The sequence below is a fragment of the Dermochelys coriacea genome, chromosome 5, assembly GCF_009764565.3.
Source record: "Dermochelys coriacea isolate rDerCor1 chromosome 5, rDerCor1.pri.v4, whole genome shotgun sequence".
In the NCBI taxonomy this organism is placed as follows: Eukaryota; Metazoa; Chordata; order Testudines; family Dermochelyidae; genus Dermochelys; species Dermochelys coriacea.
In genome coordinates this window covers 53,205,210-53,223,970 of record NC_050072.1, presented here as the reverse complement: position 1 = coordinate 53,223,970, position 18,761 = coordinate 53,205,210, and the positions used below count along the sequence as shown (strand labels likewise).

Genomic DNA, 18,761 nt, shown 5'->3' with positions numbered 1-18,761 from the left:
CATAGTACTGCATTGCTACACAGCAACAGTTTATTGCCTTTTGGCAGCAGACAGTGCAGTATGACTGGTAGCCGTCGTTGACGTAGTGCAGGGTGCTCTTTTAACCGACCTCGATGAGGTCAGGGAACCTGGGCAAACATGGGAGTGGATTCAGCCAAGTAATTTCCCTTTTAAGTTTTGTTTCATGGCGATTGAGTCTTTTAATCTGCAGCCAGCAGAAGACGATGGCCAGCAGTCATACTGCACCGTCTTCTGCAGAGCACCCAGGAGATGACGATGGCTAGTGGTCGTACTGCACAGTCCGCTGCCAGCAAGATGTATAAAGATAGATGAAGTCGATCAAAACAAGAAATAGACCAGATTTGTTTTGTATTCATTTTCTCCTCCCTCCCTCTGTGAAATCAACGGCCTGCTAAACCCAGTTTTGAGTTCTATTCTTGAGGTTTTGAGTTCTATCCTTGAGGGGGCCATTCTGTTTCTCGCAAAGCCACCTCCTTTATTGATTTTAATTCCCTGAAAGCCAACCCTGTAAGCCATGTTGTCAGTCGCCCCTCCGTCAGATCAACGGCAGACAATCGTTCCGCGTCTTTTTTCTGTGCAGACGCCATACCACGGCAAGCATGGAGCCCGCTCAGATCACTTTGGAAATTAGGAGCACATTGAACACCACACACATTATCCAGCAGTATATGCAGCACCAGAACCTGGCAAAGCGAAACCAGGCAAGTAGGCGACGTGATGAGGACATGGACACAGATTTCTCTCAAATCACGGGCTCTGGCAATGTGGGCCTCATGGTGCTAATGGGGCAGGTTCATGCGGGGGAACGCCGATTCTGGGCTCGGGAAACAAGCACAGACTGGTGGGACCGCATAGCGTTGCGGGTCTGGGATGATTCCCAGTGGCTGCGAAACTTTTGCATGCATAAGGGCACTTTCATGGAACTTTGAGACTTGCTTTCCCCTGCCCTGAGGCACAAGAATACCAAGATGAGAGCAGCCCTCAAGGTTGAGAAGCGAGTGGCAATAGCCCTGTGGAAGCTTGCAATGCCAGACAGCTACCAGTCAGTCGGGAATCAATTTGGAGTGGGTAAATCTACTGTGGGGGCTGCTGTGATGCAAGTAGCCAACACAATCAAAGATTTGCTGATATCAAGGGTAGTGACGCTGGGAAATGTGCAGGTCATAGTGGATGGCTTTGCTGCAATGGGATTCCCTAACTGTGGTGGGGCCACAGACGGAACCCATATCCCTATCTTGGCACTGGACCATCAAGCCGATGAGTACATAAACTGCAAGGGGTACTTTTCAATAGTGCTGCAAGCACTGCTGGATCACAAGGGACGTTTCACCAACATCAACGTGGGATGGCCGGGAAAGGTATATGACGCTCGCATCTTCAGGAACTCTGGTCTGTTTCAAAAGCTGCAGAAAGGGACTTTATTCCAGGCCAGAAAATAACCATTGGGGATATTGAAATGCCTATAGTTATCCTTGGGGACCCAGCCTACCCCTACCCATGGCTCATGAAGCCATACACAGGCACCCTGGACAGTAGTCAGGAGCTGTTCAACTACAGACTGAGCAAGCGCAGAATGGTGGTAGAATGTGCATTTGGACATTTAAAAGTGCGCTGATGCAGTTTACTGACTCGGTTAGACCTCAGCGAAACTAATATTCCCACTGTTATTACTGCTTGCTATGCACACCACAATATCTGTGAGAGTAAGGGGGAGATGTTTACGGCGGGGTGGGAGGCAAATCGCCTGGCTGCTAGTTACACGCAGCCAGACACCAGGGCGGTTAGAAGAGCACAGGAGGGCGCGGTGCGCATCAGAGAAGCTTTGAAAACCAGTTTCATGATTAGCCAGGCTACGGTGTGAAAGTTGTTTGTTTCTTCTTGATGAAACCCCTCGCCCCTTGGTTCACTCTACTTCCCTGTAAGCTAACCACCCTTCCTTCCTCCCTTCGATCACCACTTGCAGAGGCAATTAAGTCATTGTTGCTTCACATTCATGCATTCTTTATTAATTCATCACATAAATAGGGGGATAACTACCAAGGTAGCCCAGGAGGGGTGGTGGAGGAGGGAAGGACAAGACCACACAACACTTAAAACTTTAAAACTTATTGAATGCCAGCCTTCTGTTGCTTGGGCAATCCTCTGGGGTGGAGTGGCTGGGTGACCGGAGGCCCCCCACCGCTTTCTTGGGCGTCTGGGTGAGGAGGCTATGGAACTTGGGGAGGAGAGCGGTTGGTTACACGGGGGCTGTAGCGGCGGTCTGTGCTCCAGCTGCCTTTCCTGCAGCTCAACTATATGCTGGAGCATGTTAGTTTGATCCTTCAGCAGCCTCAGTATTGAATCCTGCCTCCTCTCATCACGCTGCCGCCACCTTTCAGCTTCAGCCCTCTCTTCAGCCCGCCACTTACTCTCTTCAGCTGCAGTGGCACAGGAGCTAGCAAACAGAGCTCTAAACAGGGGAGTTTGAGTGGGAGTTTGAAAGGGGAGTTTGGATTGTGGTGCTTGTTTGGGGTTTGCTTTTGCTGGGGGGGGTGGTCTTTTTGGTGTGGCTTGTGTTTCCCAGATTAACAGGATTTAGGTGGGAAGGAGATGACAGATACAGAGGCAGCTGTGGGAGTGACTCCTGCAGTGAAAGACACATTGAGGATGACTGGATGTGGAAGCTGTGGTATGTACATGATCCTGGAGGGGGGAACCGGTAAGAGTTTTTTCTGCATGAAATGCCGTCTGATAGAGCTGATGGAAGAAAAGATCTGAGGTTTGGAGATGCAGGTGGAAAGTCTGGTTGAGTTTAGGAAGGGGTTTGAGCAGATGATGGAGCAAAGATATGAGGTATCTGAAGGGAAAAGCTCAGACTCACAGATGGAACCAGGGCTGGGGAATTTTGAGGAGAGACTGGATGAGGAAAGTGGTCAGTGGAAACATGTGACTCAAAGAACCAGGCAGAGAAAAAGACGGGCTAGTGAAGGAGAAATAGAGCTTAGGAACAGGTTTGCAGAGTTGGAAAATGAAGAAGGGGCTCAGCAGGTACTTGTTGAAGGTGGAAGGGTAAGGAAGAAGAGAAGAGAGGCTAGCCCTATAGAAAAAGGGGAAGAGTCAAGGGAGACTACACCAAATATGAGCCCCAGGAGGATACAGGATGGGTTGAAGAAGATTGTAAGGGAAAATAGGAATGGAAAGAACTTGCAGCCAGAGCGAACAGGGGAGACACTGGAGAATAGCACTGTCACCAGGAAAAGGCAGGTCTATGTGATCGGGGACTCTTTATTGAGAAGAATAGACAAGCCTGTAACTAGAGCTGATCCTGAGAATAGAAGGGTGTGCTGTCTTCCGGGTGCTAAGATACGGGATGTAGACCTGAGGTTGAAAAGGATCCTAAAGGGAGCGGGAAAGAATCCCCTAATTATCCTTCATGTGGGAACAAATGATACGGCTAGATTCTCGCTGGAAAGTATTAAGGGAGACTATGCTAGGCTGGGGAAGACGCTGAAGGAAATTGAGGCTCAGGTGATCTTTAGCGGGATCCTTCCTGTTCCTAGAGAAGGGCAACAAAGGTGTGACAAGATTATGACTGTCAACAGATGGCTTAGGCAGTGGTGCTATAAGGAAGGCTTTGGGATGTATGACCACTGGGAGGCATTCACGGACAGAGGTCAGTTCTCTCGGGATGGACTTCATCTCAGTAGGGAAGGAAATAGACTTCTAGGATCGAGGCTGGCACAACTGATAAAGAGAGCTTTAAACTAGGAATTGGGGGGAGATGGATGGGAGATGTCCAGAAAATCTCCACGCCAGATTTTAGCATTGAGAGGGAAGAAGATGAAGTAAGAATGGATACAGCCGTGGGTAGGAGAATGTATAAAAGGAGTGAGGGCGGTGTGGATACTAGTCTAATAGGTTATACTGGATGTAGAATGACTGTGCCTAATAGGGTACAAAATGTGAGCGAGGCCAAACAGCAAAAATTAAGATGTTTGTACACCAATACGAGGAGTCTAGGTAACAAAATGGAGGAACTAGAGCTACTGGTGCAGGAAGTGAAACCAGATATTATAGGGATAACAGAAACATGGTGGAATAGTAGTCATGACTGGACTACAGGTATTGAAGGGTATGTGCTCTTTAGGAAAGACAGAAACAAAGGTAAAGGGGGTGGAGTAGCATTGTATATCAATGATGAGGTAGAATGTAAAGAAATAAGAAGCGATGCAATGGATAAGACACAGTCTGTCTGGGCAAAAATTACATTGGGGAAGAAAACTAGTAAAGCCTCTCCTACGATAGTGCTTGGGGTGTGCTATAGACCTCCGGGATCTAATCTGGATATGGATAGAGACCTTTTTAATGTCTTTAATAAAGTAAATACTAATGGAAACTGCATGATCATGGGAGACTTTAACTTCCCAGATATAGACTGGAGGACCAGTGCTAGTAATAATAATAGGGCTCAGATTTTCCTAGATGCGATAGCTGATGGATTCCTTCATCAAGTAGTTGCTGAACCGACTAGAGGGGATGCCATTTTAGATTTAATTTTGGTGAGTAGCGAGGACCTCATAGAAGAAATGGTTGTAGGGGACAATCTTGGCTCAAGTGATCATGAGCTAATTCAGTTCAAACTAAATGGAAGGATTAACAAAAATAAATCTGCAACTAGGGTTTTTGATTTCAAAAGGGCTGACTTTCAAAAATTAAGGAAATTAGTTAGGGAAGTGGATTGGACTGAAGAACTTATGGATCTAAAGGTAGAGGAGGCCTGGGATTACTTTAAATCAAAACTGCAGAAGCTATCGGAAGCCTGTATCCCAAGAAAGGGGAAAAAATTCATAGGAAGGAGTTGTAGACCAAGCTGGATGAGCAAGCATCTTAGAGAGGTGATTAAGAAGAAGCAGAAAGCAAACAGGGAGTGGAAGATAGGAGGGATCAGCAAGGAAAGCTACCTAATTGAGGTCAGAACATGTAGGGATCAAGTGAGACAGGCTAAAAGTCGAGCAGAGTTGGACCTTGCAAAGGGAATTAAAACCAATAGTAAAAGGTTCTATAGCCATATAAATAAGAAGAAAACTAAGAAGGAAGAAGTGGGGCCGCTTAACACTGAGGATGGAGTGGAGGTTAAAGATAATCTAGGCATGGCCCAATATCTAAACAAATACTTTGCCTCAGTCTTTAATAAGGCTAAAGAGGATCTTAGGGATAATGGTAGCATGACAAATGGGAAGGAGGATATAGAGGTAGATATTACCATATCAGAGGTAGAAGCGAAACTGAAACAGCTTAATGGGACTAAATCGGGGGGCCCAGATAATCTTCATCCAAGAATATTAAAGGAATTGGCACCTGAAATTGCAATCCCATTAGCAAGAATTTTTAATGAATCTGTAAACTCAGGAATAGTACCGAATGATTGGAGAATTGCTAATATAGTTCCTATTTTTAAGAAAGGAAAAAAAAGTGATCCGGGTAACTACAGGCCAGTTAGTTTGACATCTGTAGTATGCAAGGTCCTGGAAAAAATTTTGAAGGAGAAATTACTTAAGGACATTGAAGTCAATGGTAAATGGGACAAAATACAACATGGTTTTACAAAAGGTAGATCGTGCCAAACCAACCTAATCTCCTTTTTTGAAAAAGTAACAGATTTTTTAGATAAAGGAAATGCAGTGGATCTAATTTACCTAGATTTCAGTAAGGCATTTGATACCGTGCCACATGGGGAATTATTAGTTAAATTGGAGAAGATGGGGATCAATATGAACATCAAAAGGTGGATAAGGAATTGGTTAAAGGGGAGACTGCAACGGGTCCTACTGAAAGGCGAACTGTCAGGTTGGAGGGAGGTTACCAGTGGAGTTCCTCAGGGATCGGTTTTGGGACCAATCTTATTTAATCTTTTTATTACTGACCTTGGCACAAAAAGTGGGAATGTGCTAATAAAGTTTGCAGACGATACAAAGCTGGGAGGTATTGCCAATTCGGAGAAGGATCGGGATAGTATACAGGAGGATCTGGATGACCTTGTAAACTGGAGTAATAGTAATAAGATGAAATTTAATAGTGAGAAGTGTAAGGTTATGCATTTAGGGATTAATAACAAGAATTTTAGCTATAAGTTGGGGACGCATCAATTAGAAGTAACGGAAGAGGAGAAGGACCTTGGAGTATTGGTTGATCATAGGATGACTATGAGCTGCCAATGTGATATGGCTGTGAAAAAAGCTAATGCGGTTTTGGGATGCATCAGGAGAGGCATTTCCAGTAGGGATAAGGAGGTTTTAGTACCGTTATACAAGGCACTGGTGAGACCTCACCTAGAATACTGTGTGCAGTTCTGGTCTCCCATGTTTAAAAAGGATGAATTCAAACTGGAGCAGGTACAGAGAAGGGCTACTAGGATGATCCGAGGAATGGAAAACTTGTCTTATGAAAGGAGACTTAAGGAGCTTGGCTTGTTTAGCCTAACTAAAAGGTTGAGGGGAGATATGATTGCTCTCTATAAATATATCAGAGGGATAAATATAGGAGAGGGAGAGGAATTATTTCAGCTCAGCACCAATGTGGACACAAGAACAAATGAGTATAAATTGGCCACCAGGAAGTTTAGACTTGAAATCAGACAAAGGTTTTTAACCATCAGAGGAGTGAAGTTTTGGAATAGCCTTCCAAGGGAAGCAGTGGGGGCAAAAGATCTATCTGGTTTTAAGATTCTACTCGATAAGTTTATGGAGGAGATGGTATGATGGGATAATGGGATTTTGGTAAGTAATTGATCTTTAAATATTCAGGGTAAATAGGCCAAATCCCCTGAGATGGGATATTAGATGGATGGGATCTGAGTTACTATAGAAAATTCTTTCCTGGGTATCTGGCTGGTGAATCTTGCCCATATGCTCAGGGTTTAGCTGATTGCCATATTTGGGGTCGGGAAGGAATTTTCCTCCAGGGCAGATTGGAGAGGCCCTGGAGGTTTTTCGCCTTCCTCTGTAGCATGGGCATGGTTGACTTGAGGGAGGCTTCTCTGCTCCTTGAAGTCTTTGAACCATGATTTAAGGACTTCAATAGCTCAGACATGGGTGAGGTTTTTCATAGGAGTGGGTGGGTGAGATTCTGTGGCCTGCGCTGTGCAGGAGGTCGGACTAGATGATCAGAATGGTCCCTTCTGACCTTAATATCTATGAATCTATGAATCTTCAGCCTGCCACCTCTCCTCCCGGTCATTTTGTGCTTTCCTGCACTCTGCCATTGTCTGCCTCCATGCATTCGTCTGTGCTCTGTCAGTGTGGGAGGACAGCATGAGCTCAGAGAACATTTCATCGCGAGTGCGGTTTTTTCGCCTTCTAATCTTCGCTAGCCTCTGGGAAGGAGAAGATCTTGTGATCCTTGAAACACATGCAGCTGGTGGAGAAAAAAAAGGGACAGTGGTATTTAAAAAGACATATTTTATAGAACAATGGGTACACTTTTTCATGGTAAACCTTGCTGTTAACATTAAATACATAGCACATGTGCTTTTGTTCCAAGGTCTCATTTTGCCTCCCCCCACCACATGGCTAGGCCCTCATCCCTCCCCCCTCCCCGTGGCTAACAGCAGGGAACATTTTTCTTCAGCTGCAGGCAAACAGCCTAGCAGGAACCTCTGAATGTCCCCTTAAGAAAAGCGCCCTATTTCAACCAGGTGACCATGAATGATATCACTCTCCTGAGGATAACACAGAGAGATAAAGAACGGATGTTGTTTGAACGCCAGCAAACATACACTGCAATGCTTTGTTCTACAATGATTCCCGAGTACGTGCCACCGGCCTGGAGTGGTAAAGTGGACAAAATAAGGCTGCCCTCCCCAGAAACCTTTTGCAAAGGCTTTGGGAGTACATCCAAAAGAGCCACAAATGCCAGGGCAAATTAATCATTAAACATGCTTGCTTTTAAACCATGTATAGTATTTTAAAAGGTACACTCACCAGAGGTCCCTTCTCCGCCTGGCGGGTCCAGGAGGCAGCCTTGGATGGGTTCATGGGGTACCGGCTCCAGGTCCAGGGTGAGAAACACTTCCTGGCTGTTGGGAAAACCAGTTTCTCCGCTTGCTTGCTGTGAGCTATCTACAACTTCATCATCATCATCTTCCCCAAAACCTGCTTCTGTGTTGCCTCCATCTCCATTGAAGGAGTCAAACAACATGGCTGGGGTAGTGGTGGCGGAACCCCCTAAAATGGCATGCAGCTCATCATAGAAGCAGCATGTTTGGGGCTTTGACCCACAGCGGCCGTTTGCCTCTCAGCTCCTTAAGTTTCACGGGGCACTGCTTTGGGTCTCTGTTATGGCCTCTGTCCTTCATGCCCTGGGAGATTTTCACAAATGTTGTGGTATTTCGAAAACTGGAACTTAGTTCTGATAGCACGGATTCCTCTTCCCATACAGCGATCAGATCCCATACCTCCCGTTCGGTCCATGCTGGAGCTCTTTTCCGATTCTGGGACTCCATCATGGTCACCTCTGCTGATGAGCTCTGCATGGTCACCTCTGCTGATGAGCTCTGCACTCACCTGCAGCTTGCCACGCTGGCCAAATAGGAAATTGAAATTCAAAAGTTTGTGGGCCTTTTCCTGTCTACCTGGCTAGTGCATCTGAGTTGAGAGTGCTGGCCAGAACAGTCACAATGGAGCACTCTGGGATAGCTCCCAGAGGCCAATACCATCTAATTGTGTCCACAGTACCCAAATTTGACCCAGCAAGGCCGATTTCAGCGCTAATCCCCTTGTCGGGGTGGAGTAAGGAAATCAATTTTAAGAGCCCTTTAAGTCGAAAAACGGGGCTTCGTCGTGTGGACGGGTGCAGGGTTAAATCGATTTAATGCTGCTAAATTCAACCTCAACTCCTAGTGTAGACCAAGGCTTATTTTTTCAGTGACGGTGGTAAGGGTGGTAAATAGCAGAAATCTACTCCTAGAAAAACATTTGGCTAGAGGAGTGTTTTGTGTTGGGAAGTTCACTGGTTTGCATGCACTTGGTCAATTGTTTGGAGTTATTTTTATTTGCTTGTTTTTGCTATACTAGCTTTACATGCCTTTTACCTAAAGCAAATGCACACAATTTTGTACAAAACACACATCTATATTCTGTGGACACTCCAAGTCCCACAGGCCCTATGGCTGCCAACGTTCATATATTTAGCAGCCTTATCACACGTTCCTGCAACCCAGCTAGCTCTCACACAGCCAACTGGGCAGCGGAAGTAGTCTGTAATTGTTGCTGCTAACCACAAGGGACAGTGTGGAACCTTTGCCTCTTGTGTCCCTATTCCTACTGCTGATCGGAGCAGGGAAGGTGCAGCCATAAAGAGGAGGTGATGGCAGCCAGAGCAGCAAACAGAGGAAAGTGGAAGGGAGAGAAGGTGAAGGGCCCAGAGTTGGCCTTAGGGTCCTCCAGCATGCACCCTCCTACCCAGCCCTGCCACTGCTGCCAAGTTTTGTGCAGCTCCATGTCCTATCCCAACCTTTGGTTAGAGCAGGGTGAATTGACCACAAGTAGAAATGTGTAGTTTATACATAAATTATTTGTGAACTAGTTCGTTAAATAATCTGCATACAATGTCACATAGTGAAATGAAAAGGAGTACTTGTGGCACCTTAGAGACTAACAAATTTATTAGAGCATAAGCTTTCGTGAGCTACAGCTCACTTCATCGGATGCATTTGGTGGAAAAAACAGAGGGGAGATTGATATACACACACAGAGAACATGAAACAATGGGTTTATCATACACACTGTAAGGAGAGTGATCACTTAAGATAAGCCATCACCAGCAGCAGGGGGGGAAAGGAGGAAAACCTTTCATGGTGACAAGCAAGGTAGGCTATTTCCGGCAGTTAACAAGAATATCTGAGGAACAGTGGGGGGTGGGGAGGGGTGGGGTGAGGGGGGAGAAATAACATGGGGAAATAGTTTTACTTTGTGTAATGACTCATCCATTCCCAGTCTCTATTCAAGCCTAAGTTAATTGTATCCAGTTTGCAAATTAATTCCAATTCTGCAGTCTCTCGTTGGAGTCTGTTTTTGAAGCTTTTTTGTTGAAGGATAGACACTCTTAGGTCTGTAATCGAGTGACCAGAGAGATTGAAGTGTTCTCCAACTGCTTTTTGAATGTTATAATTCTTGACGTCTGATTTGTGTCCATTTATTCTTTTACGTAGAGACTGTCCAGTTTGACCAATGTACATGGCAGAGGGGCATTGCTGGCACATGATGGCATATATCACATTGGTAGATGCGCAGGTGAACGAGCCTCTGATAGTGTGGCTGATGTGATTAGGCCCTATGATGGTGTCCCCTGAATAGATATGTGGACAGAGTTGGCAATGGGCTTTGTTGCAAGGATAGGTTCCTGGGTTGGTGGTTCTGTTGTGTGGTGTGTGGTTGCTGGTGAGTATTTGCTTCAGATTGGGGGGCTGTCTGTAAGCAAGGACTGGCCTGTCTCCCAACATCTGTGAGCGTGATGGGTCGTCCTTCAGGATAGGTTGTAGATCCTTCTACAGTTCTAGGGGTGTGTCTGTGCAGATTTGTTCTTGTGCTTTTTCAGGGAGTTTCTTGAGCAAATGCTATAGTTTCTTTTGGTAACTCTCAGTGAGATCAGAGGGTAATGGCTTGTAGAAAGTGGTGTTGGAGAGCTGCCTAGTAGCCTCTTGTTCATACTCCGACCTATTCATGATGACGACAGCACCTCCTTTGTCAGCCTTTTTGATTATGATGTCTGAGTTGTTTCTGAGGCTGTGGATGGCATTGTGTTCTGCATGGCTGAGGTTATGGGGCAAGCGATGCTGCTTTTCCACAATTTCAGCTCGTGCACGTCGGTGGAAGCACTCTATGTAGAAGTCCAGGCTGCTGTTTCAACCTTCAGGAGGAGTCCACCCAGAATCCTTCTTTTTGTAGTGTTGGTGGGAAGGTCTCTGTGGGTTAATACGTTGGTCAGAGGTGTGTTGGAAATATTCCTTGAGTCGGAGACGTCGAAAATAGGATTCCAGGTCACCACAGAACTGTATCATGTTCGTGGGGGTGGAGGGGCAAAAGGAGAGGCCACGAGATAGGACAGATTCTTCTGCTGGGCTAAGAGTATAGTTGGATAGATTAACAATATTGCTGGGTGGGTTACGGGAACCACTGTTGTGGCCCCTTGTGGCATGTAGTAGTTTAGATAGCTTAGTGTCCTTTTTCTTTTGTAGAGAAGCAAAGTGTGTGTTGTAAATGGCTTGTCTAGTTTTTGTAAAGTCCAGCCATGCGGAAGTTTGTGTGGAAGTTTGGTTCTTTATGAGAGTATCCAGTTTTGAGAGCTCATTCTTAAGCTTTCCCTGTTTGCTGTAGAGGATGTTGATCAGGTGGTTCCGCAGTTTCTTTGAGAGTGTGTGGCACAAGCTGTCAGCATAGTCTGTGTGGTATGTAGATTGTAATGCATTTTTTACCTTCAGTTCTTTCGGTATGATGTCCATCTGTTTGCATTTGGAGAGGAAGATGATGTCTGTCTGTATCTGTACGAGTTTTTTCATGAAGTTGACAGATTTCCACTCTATACGGCTAAAGTGTTTCATACATCAATACTTCTCCTGTGCGTCATACAAGATTTATTGTGCCTTGACAAAACATAGGTGCCATTAAAGTCAGAAAGTCAGCACATGATATATCATGAATTTAGAGTTTTAAAAAACTCCAAGATTTTGGTTCAGAACCTGGAGCACATGAGAGTTACTGCTAAAGAAGCATGAACCATTATCTCCACAACAATGGAGACTGAATGTAGACTCTGACACCTTCCCAAAGAAAAATTGGAAAGTTGTCTAGGGAAATGCCCAACCAGGAAATGTTTGACTTTTTTTTAGCAATCTAAAAGAGGAATGAGCAAAGAGGTGGGAGTCAGGAACTCCTAAATACTACTCCTGTCACTGCCACTAACTTATGACAGTATATGGCCTTGGACAAATCAATTCACCAGACCAGGTATATGAATCTAGATAGACACAAGCAGCAGCAATTAGCACCAAGCTTTTCTTAGGATGGAGGCCTTATTAATCAGAGCCTCAGACCTTCACATTTTACCTCTCTGTGAAATGGGCATAATCAAATTTCTTTGAGAAATGTTTTTCCATATTCCAAAGTAGGTTATGCACCCCGATGCCAGCAAGATTCAGGAACATCCAGAAAGCAGTAGAGAGCACCCCTTCTTGGCACCGAATGTTTGGAGCCAAGATTATGTAAGGGATGTGCAGTTCCAACTGCTTTAGTTTCTTCCTTTCTACAGTTAGAAAGGTTGCTGCAGATATAAAAATCTTGGCTCCATTCCCAGAGACCTGTATTGGGGTTCTCCCAAGTTTCTATCATATGTTTTTTCCTTGTAGTTTAGTTAATTGAGAGTTTTAATTTATTAGACTTCTAGTTAAAGTTTTGTTTTCTTGTTTGGCTTAGTTTGACCCCACGCTTGGCACCAGGAGCATCATGGCTAAGTTGTCTCTTAAAGAACCAGAGAACAATGCCCTATTCTCAGAACTGGTGTTGTCTCAGGAAGGCTCACTACCTGACTGGTGTTCAGTGCCCCAAGTATTTACACCTCAGGCCCATGGTCAGCACCAGGTTGGACATTAGAAAAAACTTCCTGTCAGGGTGGTTAAGCACTGGAATAAATTGCCTAGGGAGGTTGTGGAATCTCCATCACTGGAAATTTTTAAGAGCAGGTTAGACAAACACCTTTCAGGGATGGTTTAGATAATATTTAATCCTGCCTTGAGTGCTGGGGACTGGACTCAAAGACCTCTCGATGTCCCTTCCAGTTCTACAATTCTAAGCTTGACTTATGATAATGGCCTTACAAACCAGAAGTTCCTAAGAGAGTTAGAGTGCAATCTCCACTACATTACTGTCATAGTTTCAGGACAGATGCACCTGTAATCCCCCTTCAAGGTCCTTTCAGGGCACCTACTTAAAAGCTTCTGGCTCCCAACTGTCCCCTCTCTTGGGTGGAGACTTGCGTAAATCTCCCTCTGACTGAAGTTTTAAAGGCTGAGCAGCTCCCTGCCTTATAATGTGATATTCTCAGCAAGCCAGGCTGCTTGAAGAGGCCAGCATTTGCGCTTTGCTTTCTCTTCAAAGGCTATGAACAACATAAATGCCAGCATATATAAATTACCACGCAGCTCTTTATAAGTAAGCACATTTATTCTAAAGGTGAAAGCATTACCAAGAAAACATATGAAAAACAATAAAAGAACCTACATGAATTCTAAAAAGCTTATCAGAGGTCACTTTGACTCTAAGCCAGGGTTCTGGTAGGGGTCAGTCTTTCAAAACATACAACTAGGTTCTCCTCATGATTAGAAGTTCATAATTGCCTTAGATTTGGAACCAGAACCCAGGCTGGGCAGTTCAGAGTTCATTTCTCTATATGGCTTGGGCCTTTGATTTCCAATCTCCAGGATCAGGTAATCAGCAGACAAAAACACGCTCCTCGGGGCATAGTTTCTTAAGGCTGGATTTTTGCATAACCAGAGGTGAGGAATTTGCATTAACCTCTCCCTGGTGTTCCCCAGGAAATCCACTTCACACTTATTGTCCAAAATGTCCATTTTTGTCTGACACATTTTCAATATAGTCCTTTGAACTACCATGCCTCACATCACATCTTCCGCCTGGAGAGATTACATACAATCCCAGCCCACAATAATACATAAGCTATTCATTTAATACAATTGACCCAAAAGATACTTAAACTTAATTCAATAAGGTCTCCCAAGAATGTGGCAGGACATAGCCATATCTGTCACAACCCCATCAATTCTTCTTTTTCACCTCTAGCCAGCATTTTTGACTCCTCCTCTGATTGTGAGGAGGAAGAGGTGGTGGGTGACTTGCATCATTCTTTTCCTGAAGATCAGGAGTGATAACCATGTCCACACGCTACATCCGTATTACCACAAGATTATGAACAGCTTCAGGAGCTGTTGGAATGTATAGAAGATTCCTTGGAGCCAGAGACCATTACAGTCCATAAAAATACATCAACTCTTTGGCATCTTGAAGGCTAAAGGAAAAGGAAAAAATTACTCTTCTGATTAATGCAGGGTTACTAGACCCAGCCCAGGACTTCTGGTTCATGCCAGCATCGAAGAAGGCTCATTGCTTACACCAGCTGTCTCAATGAAATCTAATAGGCTACATCAAATACTTCAACAAGGATTTCTGTATTTCTTCAGTTATCCTATTCTTCGATCTTTGGTAGTCTCAGCTGCTAGGGAAAAGATGAAGGACTTCCATTGGAAAAAGGCATGAAGAAGGTTGAATTTGGGGGGAGGAAAGTATATTCCTCTGGGATTCCAGGGATGTCTCCTGCTACCAAGCTGAAATGGTTCTATACCAGCTTCGTATTTGGGAACAGACGATTTCACTGCTGGACCTTTTGCCTGAGGAGCAACTGGAGTCAATGTTTCAGAGGGACAAGTGATGCCTAAGAACTTTCTCCTTGTGCTCTAAGATGCTTCTAACATATCTGTTAGAACAAGGGCATTAGGCATCACATTTAGTCATTACTCGCAGATGAAGTCTTTGCCCTCACTAAGGCATAGAGGTCTTTCCTGTACATTGACCCTCAAAGTCTACAAAAAGTCTACATATCTTCCCTAAATGTTTTCATTCTATGCAAATTCAAGTTCAAAGTCATTCTGACATGTAGGGTAATCTAGTTTAATTTTCCCTAAATAAGGAGGAGGTTTCAGGAAGAATTCCAAGAGACAGTCAGTTTCAGGTAGGTATAAAGTTTGGAAGAGGATACAGAACAACTATGACCTGTGGAATACACTGAAGGGAGAATCAGCCATTAACGTCTGCAGCTCATTCGCTCTTCTTGTACATGCGAATTAAAGCCGGACAAAGATGTTGCCACTGACCATGAGGCTCTCAAAGTTGCAATCCAAGAACAACTGAGGATCTTAGTGGAAAAGAACCAGGAGCAATCTCTTGGGGAGCCTTTTTTCCCCTTAAGTGTGCATCCAAAGACTGACTGAGTAACTCCGTTCAAGCTGGACTCTTTTATAGAACAGGAGAAATGAAGGATTTAATTGTTCTAGAACAGTTTTTTTTAAATAATGTGCCTGGAAGGGTGCAGACTTGGGTGTGTTGGCACCAGTCATTTTTATAACAGACGTAAGGAAGTGCTCATGAATACTGTAAAATATACAAAGCTATTTAGTCTGGTTGAACAGAGGAATTATTATTTTCTAGGCTGGCCTACAGGTCTAATGGCTGCTTTACACATTTCAGTGTGGAATCCGAGTTTGGGATTCCAGTTTAGCCTTTTGCTGTGGGAGCATGATGATCAAAGCCCCTAGAAGGGTTACAGCTCACATTTATCTCTTGCAACCCACCCTCATTAATGTAAAGGGAGATGCAGGCAGGCTTCAGTGAAAACCATGCACAGCCAACCTACTCCAGAGCATCCTAGCAATGCAGGATATTTGGGATGTACTATACCAAAAAGGGGAGAAATGAAGGATCCTGGGGAACCCCAGAGGAGAGAAAATAATTTTCTAACAATGATTCTAACACAAGGGAAGTTCCAAAATATTTCAAACCCCAAGATTTTAGGTTTGTTAAGAAAAATTTTATTTTTAAATTTTTGCAAGTTAAAAATTAAATTAAAAAAGAGTGAACTGGCCTAATAACATGATCCTGTTTCCAGATTTACGGTCCCTGTAGCCCTGGGTATGGAGAACTTTGGACCACATAGGGGAGAGAGAGAGTGGGAAAGAACTGCTCTCACCACCTAATCTATATACAATAATAACAATTTACAGAGTGACGCTGATGTAGGTCTGAGTGTGGGGTGTTCTCCCACCCACTCAGCAAACAGAAGAGCTGAACAATACTGGCTGTCAGAAGAAAAAGGGGCAAAGGGATATCAAGGGAAGAATAGTAGCATCATAATGAAAAGGCAAAAATCTCAGTACATTGTTTGGGCTTGTTTTCAGGTGGGGACCAGGCAAGGCAAAGCAGAAAGCTTGTTCAGATGTCTGTCATAAATAGTGATCTGTATATTCTGAAAAAACGTCACATTGGGGATTTTGGATAGCACTAACCAGGCAGTAAGTAGATAATCTGTACCAAAGGAAGGATTTCCAATATCCAAAAAACTATGCTATACAGAATAAAAATAAGAGATTTAGTAGTAATTGAATACGTTTCTGGAAAAAAAGAGATGGATGGCAGTATTTGTATCCTCCTCTCTTCAAGCCAGACACAAAAGAAAAATGTTAATAAGGATCTAAAGAGACTCCAGATGACTCCAGAAATTCTCCAAAAAACACAATTTTCCACTGTGAAAGATTCCCAAGAAGTGTGTTAAAAACATAATTATACTTGTAGGAACAATTACAGTTCTGTACTGCAAGGGGAGCTGTTGGTACATAATACTAAGATTGTGCATTAGCTCATCCACCAGCTTCTGTAATATCCACTTCCAGCTATAAGGAGTCATGTTTCAACACCTCCGATTCCCTGATGCTGACAAGCTAAACAACTTGTTTTGTCTCTGGGAGCTCTTCTCTGGTGATTAACCGCTTATAGTGAATACTAATTATATGAAAGTACAGTGCTATAGAAATACTGTTTCCTCTACCTGCAGCATCACCATTCTCTTGCACAGAGAAGGTATACTGTTAATTCAACTAAAACCAGTAAGATGACATTTTTCAGCACCACAAATAAATCAATCAGCCTCTTACTATGTTATTTCGAGACAGCAAAAGTTACTGACTAACAAGAGTTTCTTTATCCTTCTGCCTGCAAAACAAATTTAATGACAGATTACTGCACATTTGTAAATGCTTGTAACAGTCCTAGGAATAAATTTGCAACATGAAGTGTGTGAGAATTTGTGATCTGTTGGTGGTTATGGAGACTGAGCTGTATCCCCAATTTGAACATTTACCCCAAATTATCAGTTCTTAGAAATTGCACCACAGACTAAAATCTTTTCACCAGTGAGTCTGAGAATTTGTTTTCAATTTTAAATCTAAAGTGCTTGTTAAAATGCTAACATTGCAAAATTAGAAGCGATTATACAATATAAGGCCACGAGTGATTAAATCTATCAAACAGAGTCAAAGCCGCTTAAGCGACTTTTTAATTAAAAAGAAAAATATCACAGGCAACATTCAGATGTCTTCATAAATAAAATTAGGAGATCATCCAAAACACAAAATCTTCTCATGCTGCCATGCAGGAGACCAAGTTTAGAAATGACCTCAAGATTCCAACTCCTCAGCCCCAAGTGCATTGTCTTTGGGAAGAGGAGAGGAGCACAGACAGTGCTGAGGTATGATCACTCTATGCTTATTGATTAAATAAGCATGACTAACAGTGGCTTTGAAGGGAGACAATGTGTTCCACTTTCCTGACAGGAGAGAGAGTGAAATCACAGTGGCAGTAGTCACTGGGCAATGGGTGACAAGATATATAGATTAGGTAGAAAATAAACTATTTTATTGATTTCAGTCATTTTACGCAATGTTTTAAAACTGTTTTTTCCAGTGCAAACTGATTTTATGTTGGTTTTATGTTTAAAAGATTTGATATCTTTTAAAAACTGTTTAAATTAGAAAGTCTGTACGTTGTCTTTCTGTTTTAAATGTAAATTTTGACCTAATCATTGTGGATCAAATTCACCTCTGAAATAAGCAGGTGCAACTCAGCTGAAGTTACTGCAGTAAAGCCTACTTATTCCATGGCTGAATTTGATGCTGTAGCTTTAAGTTCTTTGTATTCATTTAAAGAAATCAAAAAAGAAAAATGGCCAGCAGGTTTCGTCAACCATGGGCATGATGCCAGGAGTCTAAAGATCAGACTCCTCCAGGCTGAGATGATATCATCTACTCCAAGGTCCTAAGGCTGACAGTGTCTGGAATATCAGAAAATTTACTAGTGAACACCCCATATCATATTTTTTATATTAAACATGATTATTATACTGACAGAGTATAAAGTCTGTTTCAAAGATTCCACTTCATCCCTGCATTTTTTTCCTTTTACTATGTGTTTAATGTATAACAAGTCTTACCTAAAAAGCATGCCCTAAAGTAAAGCACTGGTACTTGGTAGCTGCTGGAATACAAGACATGATACTCATAACGAATCACTTCTGATGTTGCACAGATTCCAGCTACTTGAGAATCATCCAGGGCTTCCTAAAACAACAAACATTAACACAGTACTTCAGTAAATTGTGGGCTTACCCTTGAGGAGAAAATAAGGATTACCATTATAACAATTAATTTAATAAATATAAGAAGCAGACATGAGAGGGATTGTCCCTTACTGAACACTCATCAGTTGAGTCCTGCGGAAATAGTAAGACCAGAAAGAAAAACACGAAAGCCCCAATTCTGCAAAGATTTACCTACATGCTTTACTTCACACACCATGAGGAGTGTATATATAGTTAAACTCATGTGTAAGTCTTTGCAGGATTGTGGCCTTAATTAATCCAGATTGCTTTTGTGAGACAGAGAATCAGACAAAAAAGCAACTGTGAAAAATCTTTATCACAATACTTTTAGCAATATGTTGGCTACAGCAGCTACTCCCTTAGTTACCTGTTGCTGTTGAAGATCATCCGACCAACTGAAGGTTAGGTTATAATAGATCCCTAAAGAATCTGGAGGTTTAAAACAAACAAAAGGAAGTATTTCTTCACAAAACGCACAGTCAACCTAC

At 43.2% G+C, this 18,761-nt stretch overlaps 1 protein-coding gene across 7 annotated transcripts in view; it reads right to left on the bottom strand.

Moving 5' to 3' along the window:
- The window catches only part of ATG10 (autophagy related 10), a 162,465-nt gene that overhangs the window by 46,510 nt on the left and 97,194 nt on the right, over positions 1-18,761 (bottom strand). For all 7 annotated transcript variants that reach the window (XR_006281440.1, XR_006281438.1, XR_006281439.1 and 4 more), the window contains exon 4: positions 18,106-18,232. Coding sequence is in view for 1 of the 7 variants with exons in the window: in XM_043514724.1 (XP_043370659.1) it covers positions 18,106-18,232 (127 nt within the window). In the remaining 6 variants the exon portion in view is untranslated. The remainder of the gene's footprint in view (positions 1-18,105; positions 18,233-18,761) is intronic.